The following is a 24,726-nucleotide window of genomic DNA, read 5'->3' as shown; positions in this document are numbered from 1 at the left end:
CTCGTACGTACTGATTAGTTCGGTGAAGTTATACAATTGTTATGATATTTTTTAGCTAATGTTCCTTGTATTTTCACCATAATTCCACATCGTCTCGTAAAAAAAAAAAAAAATTACCGCTACGCCAGATTACCCGTCTGGCCATAGATACTTACTGATAACTGTGCGAAGCCAGATGTGGACAAATAAAATAACTAAGAAATATTTTACGTTCTCATTTGAAACAGAGTAGTAACTCAGAAAATTCATCCAACTGTGGCACACGATGCATATGGAACACGCTTTCCTTTGCCTTCTTTATACTTAGGAATGGCGACTCGGTCTCCTCATATCCTCACATGACAGTGCCAGAAACACTTATTTAGAGCGCACTAGTCGTCCATCTCTGCTTCGGACAGATAAGCGAGTACTCTATTCACTCCGGCTGGCCTCTGAACTCCTACGGTGGTACCGAATATAATCCAAGGGAACTGACCAATCAGAAACTCCGGGTCACTAATCAATTAACCCCATCCCATGACTAGCTCTAAAAAATGGCTCTGAGCACTATGGGACTTAACAGCTATGGTCATCAGTCCCCTAGAACTTAGAACTACTTAAACCTAACTAACCTAAGGACAGCACACAACACCCAGTCATCACGAGGCAGAGAAAATCCCTGACCCCGCTGGGAATCGAACCCGGGAACCCGGACGTGGGAGACTAGCTCTTGTCAAACGTTTATCATAAGGAAGCTTTGTAATAACGTTTCATTCTGTTCAAATGGTTCAAATGGCTCTGAGCACTATGGGACTTAACTTCTGAGGTCATTAGTCCCCTAGAACTTAGAAATACTTAAACTACTTAACTACTTAAACTACTTAAGGACATCACACACATCCATGCCCGAGGCAGGATTCGATCCTGCGACCGTAGCGGTCGCGCGGTTCCAGACTGTAGCGCCTAGAACCGCTCGGCCACCCCGGCCGGCTTTCATTCTGTATTACCTTCGGAAAAAAGAAAAAAATGAAATACAGGGTGGTGAGGCACAGCCTGAAAAGTTTTTAAGGGTGTTGCAGGGGAGGTTGTGTTGAGGAATAATTGTTAAGACAAATTTTGGAAAGTTGTGCCATTTACGAGTCATTTTGCACTGAAGTTACCCAATCAGGTCATTGCTCGGGGAAATTCAAGTACCTGCACGCGCTAAAATGCGCCAATGCAAAGACGTCTGTGGGTCCGTGGGTTACCATTTCTCAAAATGCTCATTGCCAATTAAAATATGTCTTTTTAGGAAGTGATACATTTAAGCTCGATGAGTAAAAGCTACATCTGCTCGGGTTGAGGAAACCAAACTTAGGACACGTTTGGCGACACTGTTTGGCAGACTGCCTGAAATTGCGTGCCCGGTGACCTGATTTGCCAACTTCACTGCTCAATAACTCGAAACGACGAAGAGTATCGAACAATTAATTCTGAGTACAAAGTCCCCTGCAGCACCCTTACACGCTTTTCAGACTGTTTCTGACCACCCCGTATAATATGCACACAGAGGTGACAAAAGTCATGGGATAGCGTTATGCACATATACACATGGCGGTAATATCGCGCACACAATGTGTAAAAGGGCAGTGCTTTGACGAAGCTGCCATTTGTACTCAGGTGATTCATGTAAAAAGTTATCCAATGTGATTATGGCCGCACGACGGGAATTAACAGACTTTGAACGCCGAACGATAGTTGGAGCTAACTGCACGGGATATTCCATTTCGGAAATCGTTAAGGAGTTGAATAATGTGAGACCCAAAGTAACAAGAGTGAGTCAAGAATACCACATTTCAGGCATTACCTCTCACCACGGACAATGCAGTGGCCAACGGCCTTCGCTTAACGACCGAAGGCAGCACCTTTTGCGTAGAGTTCTCAGTGCTAACAGACAAGCAACACTGCGCGAAATAACAGCAGAAATTTGGTGTCACTGGGACATGACAGCAGACAACCGATGTTAATGCCTTTGCTAATAGCACGACATCACCTGCAGCGCCTCTCCTGGACTTGTGACCATATCGGTTGGTTCCTAGACGAATAGGAAACAGTGGTCTAGTCAGATGAGTCCCGATTACAGCTGCTAAGAGCTGATGGTAGGATTCGAGTGTGGCGCAGACCCCACGAAGCCATGGACCCAAATTGTTAACACGACACTGTGGAAACTGGTGGTGAACAGTGTAGACTGAATTTACATGGAATGGACTAGGTCCTCTGGTCCAAGTGAACCGATCATTGACTGGAAATGGTTATGTTCGGCTGCTTGGATACATTTGCAGCCATTCATGGACGTCATGTTACCAAACAGCGATGTGCCATGCCACTGGGCCACAATTGCTGGCTCAGTATTTCTGCTGGAGACTTCCACAACTCTTTTTGTCCATGCCACAAGTAGCTGCTGCAATACACCTGGCATAAGGAGGTTCGACACGGTTTTAGGAGGTAATCCGAGAAGTAGCTTACAAAACGCTTGTTCGTCCGATTCTTGAGTATTGCTCATCAGTATGGGACCCTTACCAGGTTGGATTAATAGAAGAGATAGACATGATCCAGCGAAAAGCAGCGCGATTCGTCATGGGGACATTTAGTCGGCGCGAGAGCGTTGCGGAGATGCTGAACAAGGTCCAGTGGCGGACGCTTCAAGAAAGGCGTTACGCAATACGGAGAGGTTTATTATCGAAATTACGAGAGAGCACATTCCGGGAAGAGATGGGCAACATATTACTACCGCCCACATATATCTCGCGTAATGATCACAACGAAAAGATCCGAGAAATTAGAGCAAATACGGAGACTTACAAGCAGTCGTTCTTCCCACGCACAATTCGTGAATGGAACAGGGAAGGGGGGATCAGATAGTGGTACAATAAGTACCCTCCGCCACACACCGTAAGGTGGCTCGCGGAGTATAGATGTAGATGTAGTTTGAATTTTGTCACCTCATTGTACATGGTAGCGTCACAAGTTCATAGGTCATTTTTGAAGGAACCAGAAACCGCAAGCCTACAGTGTAAACTACCAGTAAACGATATTAGTCATACGAAGAAGTAATATTCTTCCAGAGAATGGTCTTCGAAAGTTGGCGCTGTTGTGGAAACGACAGGAATGGCTCAATAGAACGGATTCTCTAATACTCGTTCTGACCTAGGTCCATCCGATTGACTGTCGCCACCCAAGGTATTCTTCGTAAGCTATTGACCTACAGGAGTGATAGTATGGAGTAGTTAGCAACGGAAGACGCTTAACATTTCAGACTGAAGAAGAAAAGAACGAATAGCGTTTCCTGCTGTAAGATCCCCATGAGAAGGTGCCGAAGAGGCGAGCTTTTCTGTCAATGTTGCTACCATTACTTGTACACTGCGGAAAGCTGCTGATGCGCATTCTGAGTAGGCGAGGGGGTGCAAAGCACAGAGTTATGTTTGTATGGTCAAAGATGGAGGACAGAGAAGAGAAACGGTAAACCTTAGCGCCTGGAGAAGATCTGGCCCTCTCTAAAAGGTCAAAGCGGAATGACACTCTTCAAGAAGCAGAACTGTAGGCAGTGAAGGGAGATCTCAAATGCAAAAAAAAGTGATTTTAAACATTAACGTACTGACTGACAATCAGAATTTATTATTTGTATGTTTAAATTTTTATTACCACTGGTACATCTTTCTAGGATCTTCAGAACCATGTCTCGTCCGTCACTCATCATTTGAAGCGTTATTTTTGTATTTTCTCCTTGTGTTTTGCAGCCTTTAAGAAAGTTTTTGCTACGAAATTGCTGAGGCTTTCGTGGGCACTAGCTGACAATTGCCTATTGACTTCCAGCTCGCGTTCTGTTTCAAAAGTTTGTTTGCCGATTTTTCTGACGTTTCGCCAGCACGAGTGGCTGGAATTGTCGAAGCTTCACTCTTGATTGCTTATGGCAGACCATCACTGAAGGGTGAAGCTTTGAGAATGTCAACCACTCGTATTGGCGAAACGTCAGAAAAACCAACGGCCGAAGAACCAGGGACAGAAGCCAACAGGCAACATGTTAGAGATTTTGTTTTCTGGAACGTTTGAATGAAAAGAAAAAAAAAAAAACAAATACCTCTAACATGTGTTTCCTCTTTGAGAGGAATAAAGATGCACAACGAGTTGAGGTGCCTACACATATTTGTCGTATTTACGGGGAGGGTGCCAATGAAGAAAGTAATGCAAAAAAAAAATGTTCTATCCCATTAGACAAGGTCACTTTGAAGTGAACGATTCGCCAACTTCGAGAGGACTGTAGGAGTTCTATGAACATTTTAAACCATGTTGACAGTGAACCTGATAATTAGCGGTTCGTTATCAATTATCACGTGAACATGATCACCCATTCCTGTTAAAGAATGTTCACTGGTATCGAGAAAAGGTGTCTGACATCAACACGAAGAAACAAAGAAATTACTGTGAACCTAACAAATAAACAAGGCTCCGCACAAAAGTCTCTGCGGATTCACAGAAGATGATCTAAGGCTGGTAAGTGGAAAAAAGAGCTGTCATAAACTACACAGTGTTTCTCACCGTGAAACAATAACTGCTGACATCTTTTACCCAGAACTCTAGACACCTCACTACCGCAAATGCAGACAACAAACAGAAGACTCCAACAAATGCTGGTGCAATACGACAGTGCAGGCCCGCTTATAGCGAAACCAAAGAAGCAGCTGCCCAGCGTATTAGGTGCAGGATAATCTCACAGTTCCGATAGTTTCCCCATCTCGTGATCTCAAATTTTCACCTTTTCTATTTCATGATCAGTAACTTCGGGGGAACTGCACTCATAACAAAACTGCTTTATATTTTCTGAGCCGGGTCTTGCACAACTTGAAATACGGATCTATGTACTGATGAAGCTGAGGATTTATTCCAGTGTTCGGTCCGTCGCACTTTTCTAAGTACCAAAAAATAATCTGTTTGTGTCTTTTTTTATAGTCGATGCCTTTGTTAACAACTGATATTTGGTGATCAGTGCTAGTACCCTAATTCATATGAACTGAGTGCGAACTATTTGAAACTTCCTGGATGGTTAAAGCTATGTGTCGGACCGACACTTGAACTTGAGACTTTGTCTTTCGCGAGCATGTGCTCTACCAACCGAGTTATCCAAGCACTACTCATAACTCCTCCTTGCCACTTTTGTACCACCAGTTCTTCACCCCGCCTACCTTCCAAACTTCACGGAAGTTCTCTTGCGAAATTTGCGAGTCTAGTACTCCTGAAAGAAATTATATTGCGGAGATATAGTTTGCCGTAGCCTGGGAACTGTTTCTGGTTCAAAATGGTTCAAATGGCTCTGAGCACTATGCGGCTTAACTTCTGAGGTCATCAGTCGCCTAGAACTTAGAACTAATTAAACCTAACCAACCTAAGGACATCACACACATCCATGCCCGAGGCAGGATTCGAACCTGCGACCGTAGCAGTCCCGCGGTTCCGAACTGTTTCTGGAATGAATTCTTCACTCTGCAGCGGAATGAGCGCAATAAGAAACTTTCTGACGGATTTAAACTGTGTGCCGGACAGATAGTCGAACTCGGGACCTTTGGTTAAGCCATATCTCCAGAATATCCTTTCTTACAGGAGTGCTAGTCTCGCAAGTTTCGCAGGACAACTTCTGTGACATTTGCGAGAGATGAGGCAAAGGTGCAAGTAAGGCTATGAAGATGGATCGTGAGTCGTTCATGGGTAGCTCAGTTGATAGAGCACAAGGCCGTGAAAGACAAAGGTCCCAAATTCGAGTCTCGGCCCGGCACACAGTTTTAATCTGTCAGCGGACACTCAGCTGCAGAGTGAAAAGTTCATTCTGCAAACTATTTGTTTGTTTAAGTAGACACAAATCTTTGGTGCACGACATATTTCATTATCGATTCAAAATTGGGCTTTTCCTGGTGTTATAACTGTGATACGTCTCTTCTTAACTACATCCCCATAATTAACCTGGATTGATCAATGTGTCGATTTATTGTTGAATTCATGTCTGCAAGTATGATGGAGTACCGTGCTCCCGATGGTACATCGAACGGGATCCTTTTCTGAGGGTTCAGTTTATTAGAGGAACTGGTAGGCAGGTTAGGTACCGCCACAAGAACCATCTGAACTGCGGACTGTCTTTAGAAGAAGAGCCTGGGATTCATTTTGAGCAACGGGCATACCTCACGCCTTTTTGGCAGCAACAATGGAGAAGAAACGATGAACAGAGAGATATAGAGTGCGCATGCTAGATAGCTGCCAACAAGTGATGCAGGAAATTTACGTGCTGATAGGTTAATAGACCGTACTCCGCTGAGAGCTCCCTATAGTGAAGCGCAGAACTGTCAACGAGAAGAGGAAAACGTTTTATGCATCTGTGGTAAGTCCAGAAAATTGTACGTTGCGAAGAAGAAATATGTGCGTATTGTAATTATTTGTTACACTCATCGATCTATACTACCAGAATAGATCACCAACGGTAGTTCTGTAGCTAATCATTTCTTTTCATCGTGATATAAATCGCTTGTATCGGTACCAGTTGTTACCGATCGTATTCGCAAAGTTTTTAATCGGACAATTTTGTTCACGCTCGAAAGATTTCCGATAAAATTCCGCCCGACTATTAAGTCACTGAGGAACTCCTTTACAGATCACGGAAAGCTGTAACTTGCCGAGAAACGAGTTCCGACGTGAAGGTCAAAGATCACTATCGTAAACTGCATTAATTCAATGACGAGCAATTTGTGGCGTTATAACAAGACGGTGCACTACTTTAACCACGCCTCATAGCATGTTACGCTATCGTTCCTTCTAACGTGTTACGATTCTGTTGTAATCTTTCTAGGGAAGTTGGCTAAAGGCAATATTATAGGAGTAACATTACATACTTCGCTCTGACCGCTAAAGTACGTTTAGAAGAGGCCTTGCTATCTTTTGGAATACTACCGCTATTCTGCCCGTACCTTGACGCTACTGTAGGGAGCAGGGATCTATAGCTGCACTGCGAAGTAGTGCAGTCTGATAAGGTGCCACTAGGGACAGGGTTCGTGACTTATCTCAACGCGCTGTGCGTATTTCATTTGGTGCAGATAACTCTGCACACACTGGAGAGTCAGTCCTCTGGCACGTTAGTGAGACCCGCAGCGGACTTCTAGTTTGCAGAAACTTAGCCTCGCTTCCGACGTTTTGTTTCTGGAGTAAACTTGACCTACCTGGCATGCCTCCTTTGTCAACGTCCTAAGAAACAATATTTATGTTTTAGTAACGCCACGGTATATATTCAGTTGCATTTGAACACTATGATACCTTTATACATTCTGCACCTGACAATTACGTTATGGCGTTTATTCTAGTCACTTATCACATTTATTACATTTTTAGTTGCTATGTTTTAATGCACACTATTAAGAAACTTTTGTTACGGGAGACTAGCGAGTAGGTAAGATCACAAATCAGACTCATCGAACAACTTGCCGGATGATCTCATAGCATGAGAAAGATCGGGCGAGCAAAAGCCATATCTTACTGGAGCAGGGGAGAGAGAGAGAGAGAGAGAGAGAGAGAGAGAGAGAGAGAGAGAGAGAGAGAGAAAGGTTTCACCTACCGCACTAGCCGCCAAGAAGGGAATCTTTTATTGTTTATATTTACTGTTTAAATATTAATATAAAGCTCCAACGGTGCTGATACCGCTACTTGCACTGAGAACTTGATAATAATAATTTCAATATCACTCAGTTCATCAGGAAATGCTAGTTACAAATTTCAGTTAATGTCAGTGCTTTTTGACGAAAATAATGGACCAACCACAAGGGCCCGTGAAACGGCTGACGCCAAACTGTTAAAATAACTTACTAGACAGCCTACGATTGGTTTTCGATGTGGCAACACACGGACTAGGGTGTGAAGTGCAACTCCGCGTAAAGACGGAATTAATTGCTAAATTTGATTCGCAAAACATATTTGTGCGGTCTCATGTTGATTCTAGGATCATGTGATGTATTTTTGTATTTTGAGGTGCTCGGGAACGAATGGATAACGGTAGAGAATCTTGTTATGAATATTAACGACAGACTGGCTCTCAGAATTTTTTCTGCTATAAATAGAAACAAAATCCAGTGGCATCGCAATACTCTGCAATTTCAGTTTCAATAGCACCGAATTCTTCCCCATTTGCCACTTCGTTATGCACTTCAGAGCCTGCGGCCACTGGAGAAGAAACCAAGAGGACAGGTGAGCAAGTTGCCTCCGTTCATGCCACGGATTGTGAGTGTAGACGTTATTTACTGAAATCCTCCGCGTTTGTTAATCCTGGCACATCTTTTCTGTGGAATGTGGTGTATTCAGGAGCCCACTGTGTAATATTCGTGGGTAATAATTTGCATCTTTTGGGAACTATACTTGACGTACCCTCATAAACACTTCCCAATCTATCCTGCCGATGAACATGTGTTTCACATGTCATACAACAACATATCATTATTTAGTTACGTCAAGTATTTTTATGAAGTTCTAAAGTTGAAAAACACAACAATAAAATCATATTTTAATATCTAAGGCAGTACGAAGACATTACAATAATTATTGTACTAGGTTAAAGCTGATGTTTTAGCAGTCTTCAGCCTGAGGACTGGTTTTCTTTAGTTCTCCTCTCTAGTCCGTCCTGTACAGGCCTCTTCACAGTTACATATGTATGCATCAGTTTGAACCTGCATACTGCGTCATCCCTTGTTACTCCTCTACAATTTTAGTATCTCACGCTATTCTCTATTACCAAATTAACTATTCCTTGTTCCCATATGACGTGTCTTCCCAATCTATTCCTTATTTTAGTCAAATTCACATAAAACCTTATTTCCCTTCAATTTTATTCAGTGCCGCATCATTAGTTTCTGCAACTACTCATCTACTCGCATCTTCAGCAGTGCTGTGGCAAACTGCATTTCTTAAGCTTGTCCGTACTGCTCGTCGTCTAAGTATTACTTTTGTGTATGTCTACATTTTGTGAAGATAACACCAATAGTCTAAGTCAGAGTTGTAAGAAATTTTTTGTTTCTGTGTCTTTATGGTTGTCAAATACACTGCTCTTTCCTGAGCAACATTTTTTTTGTTTTATGTACATAATTTTTAAAATTAGTTTATGTTTCTATAAAAAATGTTTTTTTTACTTAAATTGTGTTAAATATTTGCGTACTAGATTTACTTTGCGAAAGAGTGTGAGCACATTGTGACTATCAATTTTCGTCTGAGTAAAAGCAAAATGTTTCTGAAAGAATGAATAGCAGTAATCGCTTGTCACAAAATATGTGAGATTCTCTCATGTGACGTAAATGGAGGAGCATGTATTTTGAAACACTTAAATGCGTTCAAATAAGGGCATACAAACAAAGTGTTTCTATTTTAAAATGATAATTTGAGTGTCACGGCGCCGAAATAGTAATGTTGTGGAACGTTTAGCATATTACGGGTAGCGAGTGCGATGTGAGCTGTCAGTGTCATGCGATAATAATTGTTCATACGACTACTACTACCTTCTGCTCAGAGAAAACAACAGATGTGGCTAATTAATTTTCGGTTTACCTCGATCAAGATAAATCTGTACGGTTCAAGAATATCAGTGCACGCTACATGGTGGCTGCGTAAGGATCATCGACGTGGGAATTCGTTGCTCATCTACTACAACTAAGTGACCCATTACATTTAAAATGTTAAATGGTTGGGGAGCTCTCCCTCCGCAACATACCGCCAAAATAATTAAATTTAAAATTATAGTTCTCACGAGTAAATATTAGTCTTAGAGTATCGTTACGGTCGCAGGTTCGAATCCTGCCTCGGGCATGGATGTGTGTGATGTCCTTATGTTAGTTAGGTTTAAGTACTTGTAAGTTCTATGGAACTCATGACCTCAGATGTTAAGTCCCATAGTGCTCAAAGCCATTTGAACCATTTTTTCTTAGAGTATTCATTGTTGGGTAAAACTTTCGCAGACGTCCGAAACCGAGTAAAAAACATGGAAATATGTTACATACAACATTATGTATTACTGAAATGTGTGAAAGATGTGTATCTACAGCAACAAAATCATAAAATAGAGCTTATGATGCAACGAATATAATATATTTCTTTAATGAACAATTTGCCGGTTGCGAAATAGCTTTGGCAACCAGAGATGGTAACTGACTACATAAGATGGCGGAACGAGTGACAGACTTTCGTTCAATAAACGTCATCATGAGGTTACTTGTGGGAAGGTACATTGCGGTACAATAAAATGTAAATATTAAGAACTGCATTATGCAATATGCAGCTGTACTAGTTATTTTGTTATCGACTGTTGATTTTAGTTATTTCAGACCATCCACGGGTCGTAAAACCTATTCAACAGTGAATTCCACAATTGTAATTCTTACTCAGTCTGAGAAGTTGTGTTACAGCATTACGATTGTGGAATACGTAGTTGAATTGGGGTTCATACCAGTGGATGGTCTCAAATCGACTGAAATTAATAGTCGTTAATAAAACAACTAGCACAGATGTGTTGCATGATGCAGTTCCTAACATTCTTAAAAGCTGGCCAACACCGCCAACATAAAATACATATAAATTTGTGCGATGATCTAAAATGGTAGAATGGAAAGCTTAAAAAAATCAGGCTTTGCTCTTATGTCCCAACCTAATCATCACCTCTGAAATCGTTACAGCTTTCTAAAAATCTCATACGCTATTCATCGCATAATGTCTAATTGTAAATCGATGTTACTGTCTTTTTTTACAAAATAATATCATAACAAATGCCATTTAGCGCATATATTTTCCACACGAGGCGTATATCTCCTGCGATTCTAAACTGTACCGTGTTCATCGTGCGTTTAACCTTAAAGTAAACAAACGGTAGTGCAGCACTACGAGTGTGGGCTCAGCGCACCTACGCCCCATCTTCTGGGGACATGGAAATAGACTCCACTTATGTATTAGTTATTCCGTTGTTCTAGCAAGCGCTACATAATGAGGCACGCTAAGGAACTGAAACTCTCACTCTCTTTACACTTTAGAGGGTTAAATCTTTAAACCATGTAGTTCTTTCACTTGTTTTTTCTGTCTCACCACTTGTGCTCATGCGGTCTTGTTCGTATATGCTGTGAATACGTGTGAAAGATGCTTCTTGTTCTGTAGTAAAATCCAGACGAGGAAAACTGTTAAAAGTAGCGCAGCAAGAAGTATCCTGTGCTTAATGTCTTCAAGAAATTAAAAAAAAAATCCATCGTTACAGATACGAAAGATTTCAGAAATAATATCTGAGTTTACCGCAGCATCTATTCTGGGTGTAAAGTGAGGTGACAAAAGTCATGGGATGCCTCCCAATATCGTATCGGACCTCCGTTTGCTCGGCGTAGTGCAGCATCTCGATGTGGCATGGACTCAAAAAGCCATTGGATGTCGCATGCAGAAATACTGAGCCATGTTGCCTCTATAGCCGTCCATAATTTACGAAAGTTTGTCGGTACAGGATTTTGTGCACGAATTGACTTCTCGTTTATGTCCCATAAATGCTCGATGGGATTCATGTCGGGTGATCTGGGTGGCCAAACTACTCACTCAAATTGTCCAGAATGTTGGCCCGGTGACATGGCGCATTGTCATCCACAAAAATTCCATCGTTGCTTGGGTACATGAAGTCAATGAATGGCTGAAAATGACCTCCAAGTAGTCGGACATAACCTTTTCCAGTCAATGTTCGATTCATTTGGACCAGAGGACAGAGTAGACACAACCCACACCATTACGGAGCTGCCACCAGCTTGTACGATGCTTTGTTGAGAGCTTGGATCTATGGGCTCGTGGAGTCTACGCCACACTGTAGCCATACCATCAGCTCTTATCAACTGAAATCTGGGCTCATCTGATCAGGCCACGGTTTTCCAGTCGTCTAGGGTCAACCGATATGGTCAGGAGCCCAGGGGAGGCGCTGCAGGCAAACTCGTGCTGCCAGCAAATGCACTCGCGTCGGCGACTGCTGCCATAACACATTAACGCCCAATTTCACCGCACTGTTCTAACGGATACATTCGTCGTACATCTCACGTTGATTTCTTCGGTTATTTCCCGCATTGTTTCTAGTCAGTTACCGCTGACAACTCTACGCAAACGCCACTGCTCTCGGTCGTTAAGTGAAGGCCATCAGGCATTGTGTTGTCCGTGCTGAGAGGTAATGCCTGAAATTTGGTATTCTCGGCACACTCTTGACATTATAGATCTCGGAACATTGAATTCTCTCAGGATTACCGAATGGAATGTCCCCTGCGTCCAGCTCCAACTATCACTCCCCATTCAAGGTCGGTTAATTTAAGTTGTGCGGTTACAATCACGTCGGTAACTTTTACACACGAATCACCTAAGTACAAATGGCAGCTCCGCCAATGCACTGGCCTTTTATACGTTGTGTACACGATATTATCGCCATCTGTATATGTGCATATCACTGTTCCATGACTTTTGTCACCTCAGTGTATTAGGTGCGTAGAAAGGGAAAGACGGCACAGGTAAAATATCTACTCCTGGCAAGGTGAGAAAACTACAATTATGTGTAATGCGAATGGTTTTGTGAAAAGTGCTGTGTGGTCGGAGGTGTATACTGAAAAATTACTTTTCCCTTTTTTTTTAGGTTGAGAGTCACGTCTGTTTGCAACAAGCACAGCATCAATGAAGAAATATTAAACAAAGCCACCAAAGGCGACAGAACAGTACATAAGCAGCAAGATAAAAATCTGGTTTGAAAAGAAAAAAAAAAGCAGACGCGCGAAATATTGAGATTGTCCTACTTAACTGGACGACCACAAATAACTTTTTTCAGAAGCAAATTATATATAGAGTAAATTTTTGAAGTTCTCAAGTTGTACATTAACAATCATGATTGCTTTTCTTGTAACTTTGTTTGTTATGAAGATAAGAACAGGAGCGTGATATTTTTGAATAATATCATATATTTTTTATTCGGTACTCCATTTCCAAGAATGTCACTTTTAGAATATTCTGACAGGTTGTAAGTTCTGATATAATGAACCGAAAACTAAGCTTCCAATGTGTCTGAAAGTTTGCAATCAGCTTGCATTGCTAGTCTGACATAGATTTTTAGTACAGAAATCATGAAAATCCAAGACGTATTCAGCACGTAGTGAAGAGATGAATGTTGGGAACAACTACCAGGAGAGGCAGGGAAACAAACAGATATAGCAGAGAAAAGAAGTGAGCGACAAAATTTCGTCTGGAAGGAAAACGAGGTGGCGATGGACAGGACATATAGCCATGCGAACGGATAGCGAATAGACCAAGGAAGGTACTTACAAAGGTCTTCGCAGGGTTCGGAGAAATAAGAGAAAACTGACGCGATGATGGGAGATGGGTAGATGAAGATGGAATACATAGAGACATGTGGATACTACGGTTAAGGAATGTGATGCTTTGGGACGCCTGGAAGAAGTGTTCATCCTGATATGCAAGACAAATGGCTGTTGTTGTTGCTGGTAGTGATGATGCTGATGATGACTGAGCCGAGGTAAATAAACAAATGTTCCGCGGATTGCCGATGATTGTACAGTTCTTACCTTCTCCGTTTTTTTTTACTTAGATGGACAAAATGACATTTTGCACTATATTACGTTGGTATCATATGACTTTTGGCATTTGCGTGTATACATATGGTCCTTCTGTGTCCTCTCTTCTCAAGCCGCAGTTTTTAGATATAATGTGGGACTTATATCGTAATTACCGATTGTATAAAGTCTCGTTTATACCAGATGAGTTTCACTTTAAGTAAGTGGTGGATCAGTGATCTTTGTTGTTCTGTTTACATGTAGATATAAAGATATGACAGACATCTGTCTTGTTTAAAATCACGTTTTTTTGGCTTAGATTATTCGAATGTGTCGTACTATACGCAGGTGTCCGGTTTTAAATGCACTGCGCTACACTAGCCACAATAATTTCTCGTTTGCATGTTTTGGCTTATATGCTCACCTTCACCTTGTGGTTCTCTGTAATTTGAATTTCGTTGCGATAGTGTGGAAAGGAGAGGGGGAAGGGGTAGTGACATGTTCTAACTTGTGTGTGCGAGTGTGTGAGCGTGTGTGTACCGATATGTGTACGTGTTGATGTTCAGTTTTTATCACATGTGACGGAGAATGGGATAGGGGGGAGGGGAGGAAGAGGGAGGGGAAGGCGATATGTCCTAGCCTGTGTGTGTGTGTCTGTTCTGATTATTACTTTGCTAAGGCTTTTTATTCTGGCACTAGTGTGTTTGTAATCTCGTTAAACTGACACTTAAATAAAATCACAATCGTTACAATGATCAGTGACAATGTTCTTAAATAAAGCGAAGAGCGTTTGGTGTGAATAGTACATTATACAGTCGCGAAAGACGGCAGAACTCCTCATATTATTTGTAAATGCCTCCGAATGAACAGATACCACGCGTTCATATAATTGAGTTGCCTCGATGGACAACGCATCCGTCTCCTTTAGTGCAGATGCACAATTACGTTCGACCCCCTGCGGGAATCTCAAACTAGTGAGCAAGCAGGACATGGACGGGGACTGGCAGATAAGAGGGGCTATGTGAGAATGTGCGTTGACCGGGATGTGTGCCGAGATAATCCGCGCAATTGCGATAAACCCTGTGTCGGGATGGCGCTGTGGTTAACACAGCTGCGTAATAAGCAGGAGATCCCGGTTTCGAATCCCGGTCTGGCACACATTTTCGATGGTCGCCGCTGATTCCACATAAACTCCCGATGCAACTGACATAAACATTTCCTACGCTTTCTTTTCCTTACCCCCCACCCCCCACCCCCTTCAACTTCAATTTTCATAGAACATTTATCAGTTCACATCTTATCCGACTGTATAAGTAAATTAACAACAACAACAACTCACCAATTGGATAGTAGGGCAGCCGTGGGTAATGGCGTCCCTTGCTGTCCGTATAGCCTCGGATAAGCCTGAAACACAAATAGCAGTGCGTTAGTAAACTGCTACAAGAGATTACTAAAACTGTTAAGTGTTTATTCTGGTTTAATATAGCAGATGTAGGGCGGAATATTATACAGAAACAATGCTCCAGGTGTCAGCGTAGAAATTTGTGGTAAGTTACTATGGGGCCAAACTGCTGAGATCATCGGTCCCTAGACTTACACACTACTTAATCTAACTTAAACTAACGTACGCTAAGGACAGCACATACATATCCATGCCCGAGGGAGGACTCGAACCTCCGACGGGGAGAGCCGCGAGAACCGCGTCAAGACGCCCAAGACCGCGCGGCAACCTCGCGCGGCTGTCAGCTTAGATATCGGGTGTCAGCGTAGATGGTTAAAATTAAATAGCGTTTGAAACCTACCTACGTGCATTGTTTTGGTATGAAAAGTGAACCGCACCTCCGCATATTCTCAGATGTACAATCTCGTGGAGCTACTTATCTTGTGGGCACTGATTTACCCAAGGTTGCTGGTTTCGGTTTAATGTAATGTTTGATGTGATTATAAATTTGTAAATTATGAACAAAAACTTTGGGTAACTTTTGTTTCTATTATTCAGAAGAAAATAAAACAAATATTGCTCTACCTCAATATGTTGTCGTCGTCAGCGTTACTACTATACTTATTCTGGGTATCGAATCATCTGAAACTGTTGCTTCTGTCACTCTGCAAGTAAATGGTCTAACTCATTGAAAACTGCCCACTTTCAGCCTAGGCAGCTTCATTTACTACAATGGTTATGGCGTCAAACAAACTGTAAGTCAGAATTACAATGTGCCCTATAAATCAAAGTATGAGTGTATAATTACAAATGACGCTAAAGGGCAGTTGTCATTATGATTCAGTGGACCAAAATATAATTCATTAACAGTAACAGATTGTCTGTTTACAATATATTGACTGAATATGGCTGACGCAGGGATAGAAGTACTAAAAATACACAACAATGCACAAAGACACAAAAAAGTCAGAATAAATATGAAAGAGAGTGTGGTTTATACTGGGCGTCTCCCCTAAGAGGAGTCAGGCACATTTTCTCTGGTGTTTCACCAGATATTTGCAGTTTAGTTTTTGCGTTGTGTAGCAGGAATCAGACCAGATAAATACTGCTCTTCACGTCTTCCTTGCGACGTCCCGACGTCCAGTGTTGACAGAAACTGTCGGTTTGTTTCTCGTTATAAAAAAATTCTTTTTTAATCGGGATTTTTCGTGCCCATTTGATATAGCCTTCCAAAATTAGGCTAGTGCGATATCTGTTTTATCGATATGTATCGACGAGGACAGTAAAACACGATGAATACACAGCAATGTAGCACTGACTCATTAGCGCTGCCTACTTGGCGGTAACAGTCAGCGCGTGCTAGAGCAGTGCCGTCACTTCTGCAGGCCTGGTTTTCCTTCGAGTTTTACTGTCCCTGTTGATCCATACCGATAAAACAGATGTTGCACTAGCGTAATCTCTGGTCGCTCTATCGAATGGGCACATACACACATCAAAAAAAGTTTTGCATAACATCGGTTCCGAGAGTTTCGGAACCTGTATAGAAAATTGGAACAGAGATCAACATAAACATCATTTTCGCCCTTTTTATTGCTCATGAAAGCCACACATTGCTTCTTGTACCACCATATAGTGAGACCTTCAGAGGTGGTGGTCTAGATTAATGTTCACATCGGTACCTCTCATACCCAGTTGCACGTCCTCTTGCATTGATGCATCCCTGTATTCGTTGTGGCGTACTACGCACAAGTTAATCAAGCACTGTTGGTCCAGATTGTCCCACTCCCCAACGGCGATTCGGGGTAGATCCCTCAGAGTGGTTGGTGGGTCACGTCGTCCATAAACAGCCCTTTTCAATCCATCCCAGGCATGTTCGATAGGGTTCATGTCTAGAGAACATGCTGGGCACTCTAGTCGAACGATGTCGTTATCCTGAAGGAAGTCATTCACAAGATGTGCACGATGGGGGCGCGAATTGTCGTCAATGAAGACGAATGCCTCACCAGTATGCTGCCGATAGCGTTGCGTCGCCTTCCATGACCATCAGCGGCGTACGTTGGCCCCACATAATGCCACCCTAAAACAGCAGGGAACCTCCACCTTGCTGCACTCTCTGGATAGTGTGTCTAAGGCGTTCAGCCTGACCGGCTTGCCTCCAAACACGTCTACGACGATTGTCTGGTTGAAGGAATAAGCGACACTCATCGGTGAAGAGAACGTGATGCCAATCCTGAGCGGTGCATTCGGCATGGTGTTGGGCCCATCTGTACCGCGCTGCATGGTGTCGTGGTTGCAAAGATGGACCTAGCCATGGACATCGGGACTGAAGTTGCGCATCATGCAGCCTATTGCGCACAGTTCGAGTCGTAACACGACGTCCTGTGGCTGCGAGAAAAGCATTATTCAACACGGTGGCGTTGCTATCAGGGGTCCTCCGAGCCCTTGGACGACCTGAGCCAGGCATGTCATCGGCAGTTCCTGTCTCTCTGTATCCCACCTATGTCTGAACAGCGTCGCCTTGGTTCACACAGAGACGCCTGGACACTTCCCTTGTAGAGAACCCTTCCTGGCACATAGTTACAATGCGGACACGATCGAACCGCGGTATTGACCGCCTAGGCACGGTTGAACTACAGACAACGGGAGCCGTGTACCTCCTTCCTGATGGAATGACTGGAAATGATCGGCTGTCGGACCCCCTCCGTCTAATACGCTCTGCCCATGCAAGGTTGTTTACATCTTTGGGCGGATTTAGTGACATCTCTGAACAGTCAAATGGGCTGTGTCTGTGATACAAAATCCACAGTCAACATCAATCTTCAGAAATCCTGGGAAGCGTACGCAGTAACATTCGCCGAAAAGTAATTGATGGACACTATTGCTAGCCCCATGGTTCATCTGGCCGTCAGGTGAGCAACTGTTACAGTTGCACGTCTGTTCGCCAGTACCCATCTCCTCTGTTATCTACGGCCCGTTGTGCACCACAGCTACCTCTGCGCTGATTTTACACAGCACCATTTTGCTTTGCACGGTATACTTTTACCACGACGACATGTGAAAAATTAATGTAATTGGCCGATTCGGTAATGCTTCCATCCGTGGCCCAAAAGTCAATGATCATGGCCTTTTGAACGTCAGATAAATCGCTCCATTTTCACATTACGACAACTATTTTCCATTTTTTTGCATCGCCCGACACCCTTTATGTTCCATCCACTGGTAGTGCTGCTATCTGCCGTCTGTGAGTGGCTACTGTACGTTGACGTCGAACATAAGAGGTGGCCACATTGATGTAATTGGACAGTTTAACGTTTCGAAGGAACCCAGACCAACCGTAATGTCATCCTACTGTTACCACAGTCCACTTCTTAAGAAGATCCTTATCGATATAATACTCCGCAAGTCTCTGTAGCCGCGCGGGATTAGCCGAGCGGTCTAAGGCGCTGCAGTCATGGACTGTGCGGCTGGTCCCGGCGGAGCTTCGAGTCCTCCCTCGGGTATGGGTGTGTGTGTTTGTCCTTAGGATAATTTAGGTTAAGTAGTGTGTAAGCTTAGGGACTGATGACCTTAGCAATTAAGTCCCATAAGATTTCACACACATTTGAACGTTTTGAAGTCTGTGTACAGTACGTAGCTGAAGATATATTGTACCGATATTAGCGATCTTCTGTTCTAGTTCATTCTCATAAAACGTGGGACAAATGACTATCTATACGCCTCTGTGCGTCCTAATCTCTCTTACCTTTTTCCTCACGATCCCTACGCGATATATAAGGTGGTGGCAGCATGGCGGTCACACAGTCTTCTTCGAAAATATGGGATTTACTCAACAAACTTTCTCGAGAACTGCATTATCCGTCTTCCAAGAAATATTCTTGGGGCATTACCGTTACGCTTCCATGTTTCCTGTAACGACCTGCCACGACTCTAGCAGCATGTCTGTGAACTCTTTCGGTGTCTGTTGTCAGGTTTACATGGTGGAGACTCCAAACATTGGAAGGCTACTATAGACTTGCCGACACTTGCGTCTCGTGGGTGATCTGCCTTACAGATGCCTGCACACTTCTGACTTCGTCAGTGTGGGTATACATGAACACTGAATAAATTTTCAGCTGTCAAGATCGCTAAGATCTACACTCCTGGAAATGGAAAAAAGAACACATTGACACCGGTGTGTCAGACCCACCATACTTGCTCCGGACACTGCGAGAGGGCTGTACAAGCAATGATCAGACGCACGGCACAGCGGACACACCAGGAACCGCGGTGTTGGCCGTCGAATGGCGCTGGCTGCGCAGCATTTGTGCACCGCCGCCGTCAGTGTCAGCCAGTTTGCCGTGGCATACGGAGCTCCATCGCAGTCTTTAACACTGGTAGCATGCCGCGACAGCGTGGACGTGAACCGTATGTGCAGTTGACGGACTTTGAGCGAGGGCGTATAGTGGGCATGCGGGAGGCCGGGTGGACGTACCGCCGAATTGCTCAACACGTGGGGCGTGAGGTCTCCACAGTACATCGATGTTGTCGCCAGTGGTCGGCGGAAGGTGCACGTGCCCGTCGACCTGGGACCGGACCGCAGCGACGCACGGATGCACGCCAAGACCGTAGGATCCTACGCAGTGCCGTAGGGGACCGCACCGCCACTTCCCAGCAAATTAGGGACACTGTTGCTCCTGGGGTATCGGCGAGGACCATTCGCAACCGTCTCCATGAAGCTGGGCTACGGTCCCGCACACCGTTAGGCCGTCTTCCGCTCACGCCCCAACATCGTGCAGCCCGCCTCCAGTGGTGTCGCGACAGGCGTGAATGGAGGGACGAATGGAGACGTGTCGTCTTCAGCGATGAGAGTCGCTTCTGCCTTGGTGCCAATGATGGTCGTATGCGTGTTTGGTGCCGTGCAGGTGAGCGCCACAATCAGGACTGCATACGACCGAGGCACACAGGGCCAACACCCGGCATCATGGTGTGGGGAGCGATCTCCTACACTGGCCGTACACCACTGGTGATCGTCGAGGGGACACTGAATAGTGCACGGTACATCCAAACCGTCATCGAACCCATCGTTCTACCATTCCTAGACCGGCAAGGGAACTTGCTGTTCCAACAGGACAATGCACGTCCGCATGTATCCCGTGCCACCCAACGTGCTCTAGAAGGTGTAAGTCAACTACCCTGGCCAGCAAGATCTCCGGATCTGTCCCCCATTGAGCATGTTTGGGACTGGATGAAGCGTCGTCTCACGCGGTCTGCACGTCCAGCACGAACGCTGGTCCAACTGAGGCGCCAGGTGGAAATGGCATGGCAAGCCGTTCCACAGGACTACATCCAGCATCTCTACGATCGTCTCCATGGGAGAATAGCAGCCTGCATTGCTGCGAAAGGTGGATATACACTGTACTAGTGCCGACATTGTGCATGCTCTGTTGCCTGTGTCTATGTGCCTGTGGTTCTGTCAGTGTGATAATGTGATGTATCTGACCCCAGGAATGTGTCAATAAAGTTTCCCCTTCCTGGGACAATGAATTCACGGTGTTCTTACTTCAATTTCCAGGAGTGTATTCATGTAGATAACCGATTTCGACGGTTCTATGTTGCCATGTTCGTATCTGCAAAAGATAGGACAGAAAATGCTAGGACACAGCATCTAACACTACAGCACACATAATTATATCCAAAATGCGCAATACATAGGATAACAACATACTTATGTTCACATCATTACACAATCTTCTCCTTCAGTACAGTAAGTGGTGTTATACAATATATATCCATATTGGTATCGAGAGCTATTCTTAGAAGACGGCATGTCAGTTTTAAAATAACAGCTATGCATACACATGTTACTGCGCCTATTACAAGCGCTCACATTCATCACCTCTTCACAACTGACACATTCCAACGTAAACATCCTTAGTGATGCATTGGATCATCAGATGGCGCAGTGGTATTACGAATCGATATTATCGATTAAGCGTGAGCACTTTTAATCAGCGCAGTAAAGTGTGTGTACATAGCTGTTATTTTAAAACTGACATGCCGACTTGTAGTATAGCTGACGACAGCAACGTGGGTGTACATGGTACATACCACCACTTACTGCACTGAAGGAAAAGATTGTGTGATGATGTAAACATAGTATGCTGTTATTCCACGCATTGCAGATCTTGGATACAATTATTTGTGGTGTAATGTTAGTTACTGTGTCCTAGCATTTTCAGTCATATCTTTTATAGATCCGAAGACGGCAACAGAAAATTCCCAAAACCGTTTATCTATATGAATAAATGATTTTAACGATCTTGGCAGTTGAAAATTTATTCGGTATTCACTTTTTTGTATTTTCCTAGAACCCTTCCAGCAAATCTAAGTCTTCCATTTATCTTCCTTAACAATGGTTTCGAATCGCTTCTTAGTGTTACCCTTAAATATATTTACGAGGCCGGCCGGTGTGGCCGAGCGGTTCTAGGCGCTTCAGTGTGGAACCGCGCGACCGCTACGGTCGCAGGTTCGAATCTTGTCTCGGGCATCGGGCATGGATGTGTGTGATGTCCTTACGTTACTTAGGTTTAAGCAGTTCTAAGTTCTAGGGGACTGATGACCCCAAATGTTGTCCCATAGTGCTCAGAACCATTTATATTTACGATGTGACGAGCAGCTCAAGAAGTTCACCACTAATCTCGTAATCAGATATTATAACGTTCTCCCTCTTTGTTGAAAGCGTTATCTTATATTTATCCACTTTTAAAGAAAGCTCTCATTCATTACACTGAGTGGCAATTTCATCAAATTCTATCTGTATGTCCTTACAATCGTCCAATGACAATACTTTCCTGCAAACAACAGATTATAACAAACGAATGCAACTGAATAACCCAACTGTCATAAGCCTTCAGTCACGTTTTTATTTCACCATAATTTCCGAGACGAGTAACTACCTCCGTTTCTTTTTTAAATTAAATATAGTTTACCAAAGATGATAATAGCATGAGGACTTACACATTACGTAGTTCTGTCAGTGTACAGGGATACTCTTTTCTTTTACTCGTAATTTTACATATAATAGTGCGCAACTACTGTAAAAGGCATAGTGCACACCCGTAGTTTTTAATGATGTTCTGCTCTCCCTAGCACTTCATATTTAGTTACCAGACTAGTTTCAATGGAAGCACTCTGCTGACGCCAAATTTTTCTCAACATCTCTTTAGCCTTGGTGTTTAAAGGTCACTGCGTTCTATTTTCAGGTGGCCCATTCAATTAATATAACCGCGCGAGCTTTCTTTAGTCTAGACTTGCGTTCTTGTTACCTTGCCAGCATGACGACCTGCAGTAATTTCGCACTCGGGGAAAGAAGTGCGTTGTGCGTGTTTAGAATAACACCTGTCTGAGACTAATTAATTTATAGGCAAAGCGGATTTAATCTTTTCTCCCCAGTGGAAGCGTATTTCAATGTATGGTAATTAAAACATCGTTACTTGCTCTCCGAAACTGCTAACTTAGAAAAAAATGCTAAATCTGTGGTTTCAAGAAAGAGAGAATGAATTTTTATATCTACAGTACTGGATGGTTGATTCGATCCAGTACTGAAGACAGAGGACACTTTTGTAGCATATAAATCATATTATTATTGAGAATTATCTCTGCTGGAAACCTGAACGGTATAAACGTATTTCATTTAACGCAGTTACGTGCATATCTTTTCTTGTTTACGCCGTGTTAGTGTTAGATGCAATCTGAATGCTTGACTTTCGTAGCTAAAAGTAATTCTATACCTGCCCTAAAAGAGATAATACATCCCTCCGAGATGCTAATTATAAATTACTGCATTAATTGCTATTTTACTATTTATTTCTGAAAAGGAATGAGTGAAACTTCAATTTTTTTTGTTCTTAAATAGAATTCAGCTCTAATAGTCAGCTAAGGATTTGTGTCGCAACTTGGATGTGCTAATTATAAATTACTGCATTAATTGCTATTTTACTATTTATTTCTGAAAAGGAATGAGTGAAACTTCGATTTTTTTTGTTCTTAAATAAAATTCAGCTCTAATAGCCAGCTAAAGATTTGTGTCACAACTTGGATTTGTTTTCATGAAGATAGTCTCAACGCGGTAAATGATCCTAGTAAATATGAAAATGTAATACGCGCAAAAGCATATGTTTAAGAATGAGCGTTCAAATTTACAATTTTTACCTCTAACCTGAAGCACGTTGTCTTTACAAATGTCTACAGTAGTCTTCACGTCATATAACAATAGGGTGATAGAAACCTTCAATCCGCAGAATGAACAAAACATATCAGTTTACTTTTTTGTTTTATTTTGTATTTACTCCTGCGTTTTGTGTTTATTTTTTGTCTCCCCAATATTTGCTAGGCACTTTCGTACATGGCGTTAATCACTAGGCAACACATGGTAAACATTTCCGTGACGAGGAAACTGTATTCTGTATTTACGCAATTCCGTCACTGTCAATGTTTCCGCTTGATATTGCTACTGTGCGTCGCAACTGTTGCTTTCATATTATTCATTCTCCGATGCTCATTTTTCTGCCGTCTGCTATCCACGGCAAATTGAAGTACGTTTTCTGTTATCTGAGAGGCATATGTTGAAGAGACGCCCAACGAAAACAGGATTATCCTGTATCATTTCCTCGATCAGATACAGGATGTCCTCATGGGCAATAGTCAGGGATATCCATATGAACGATCATTTGCAGCAAAAATATGGACATATGACCTATTCCATATGGTTTCCGAGATAGAACACATTTAATATCCACTGTTATTTATTTTCTGTGTTATTCAATACATATTCAGGTTTACACATTTACAACAGTTAGTAAACATTACAACAAGCGCTTTACGAAGTATCAATTGAAAAACAGGTACCTTTAACATATTCACCTTTAAGCATTACCCTGCACGTCACATTACAGCTGTTATACAGTTCACAATAAATGTTCGAATACCTCACCGTCAGTTTCAGTGCATTTGTGCACCCGTAGGAGTACATGTTGTGTTGCTGCACGTTGCCTAACGAAGCCAGCAGCGTCCATGATGGGACCACGCAGTTCATCTCGCGTCATTCCAGCGATTAGGGTATTTATGTATGTATGTATGTATGTGTTAAACTGGGACCCAGAAACGACGGAGAGGCTTCGTCCCGCCGGACCCTTCCGTGGTTCACAACCCCACAACAGGCCACAACAGTCCACCCACCCCACCGCCGCCCCATATCGCACCCAGGGTTACTGTGCGGTTCGGCCCCCCAGTGGACCCCCCGGAGACGTCTCATACCCAAATATTTGCACGGTAGAATAATTATGGTGTATGCGTACGTGGAAACGGTGTTTGTGCAGCAATCGTCGACACAGAGTAACTGAGGCGGAATAAGGGGAACCAGCCCCGATTCGCCGAGGTAGATGGAAAACCGCCTCAACAACCATCCCCTGGCTGGCCTGCACACCTGACCTCGACGCATGATTAGAGTAGGTGTGGCTGAGATGTTGTCTCACGCGTTCGGTAGAATGTGGAGGGGCTCCATCACTCTGGAAGTACACTGCAGTTCTCGTGGCCAAAGGAGTGTTTTCAAGGTATTAAACAAACGAATTCTCCAAAAAATGCAAGTAATTCTGTCCCATCATTCCTGTTCTGGAATGACTGAGCGTATCAACGTGTTACCGACAACGCCGCACCGAA

At 43.2% G+C, this 24,726-nt stretch overlaps 1 protein-coding gene across 1 annotated transcript in view; it reads right to left on the bottom strand.

Moving 5' to 3' along the window:
* LOC126188542 (uncharacterized) overlaps nt 1-24,726 on the bottom strand; it is a 720,097-nt gene that overhangs the window by 35,729 nt on the left and 659,642 nt on the right. The window contains exon 3 of the mRNA XM_049930142.1: nt 14,929-14,993. Coding sequence (XP_049786099.1) covers nt 14,929-14,993 — 65 coding nt within the window. The remainder of the gene's footprint in view (nt 1-14,928; nt 14,994-24,726) is intronic.

Source organism: Schistocerca cancellata, chromosome 5 (genome assembly GCF_023864275.1).
Source record: "Schistocerca cancellata isolate TAMUIC-IGC-003103 chromosome 5, iqSchCanc2.1, whole genome shotgun sequence".
In the NCBI taxonomy this organism is placed as follows: domain Eukaryota; kingdom Metazoa; phylum Arthropoda; class Insecta; order Orthoptera; family Acrididae; genus Schistocerca; species Schistocerca cancellata.
This window is presented reverse-complemented; position numbering and strand designations above follow the sequence as displayed.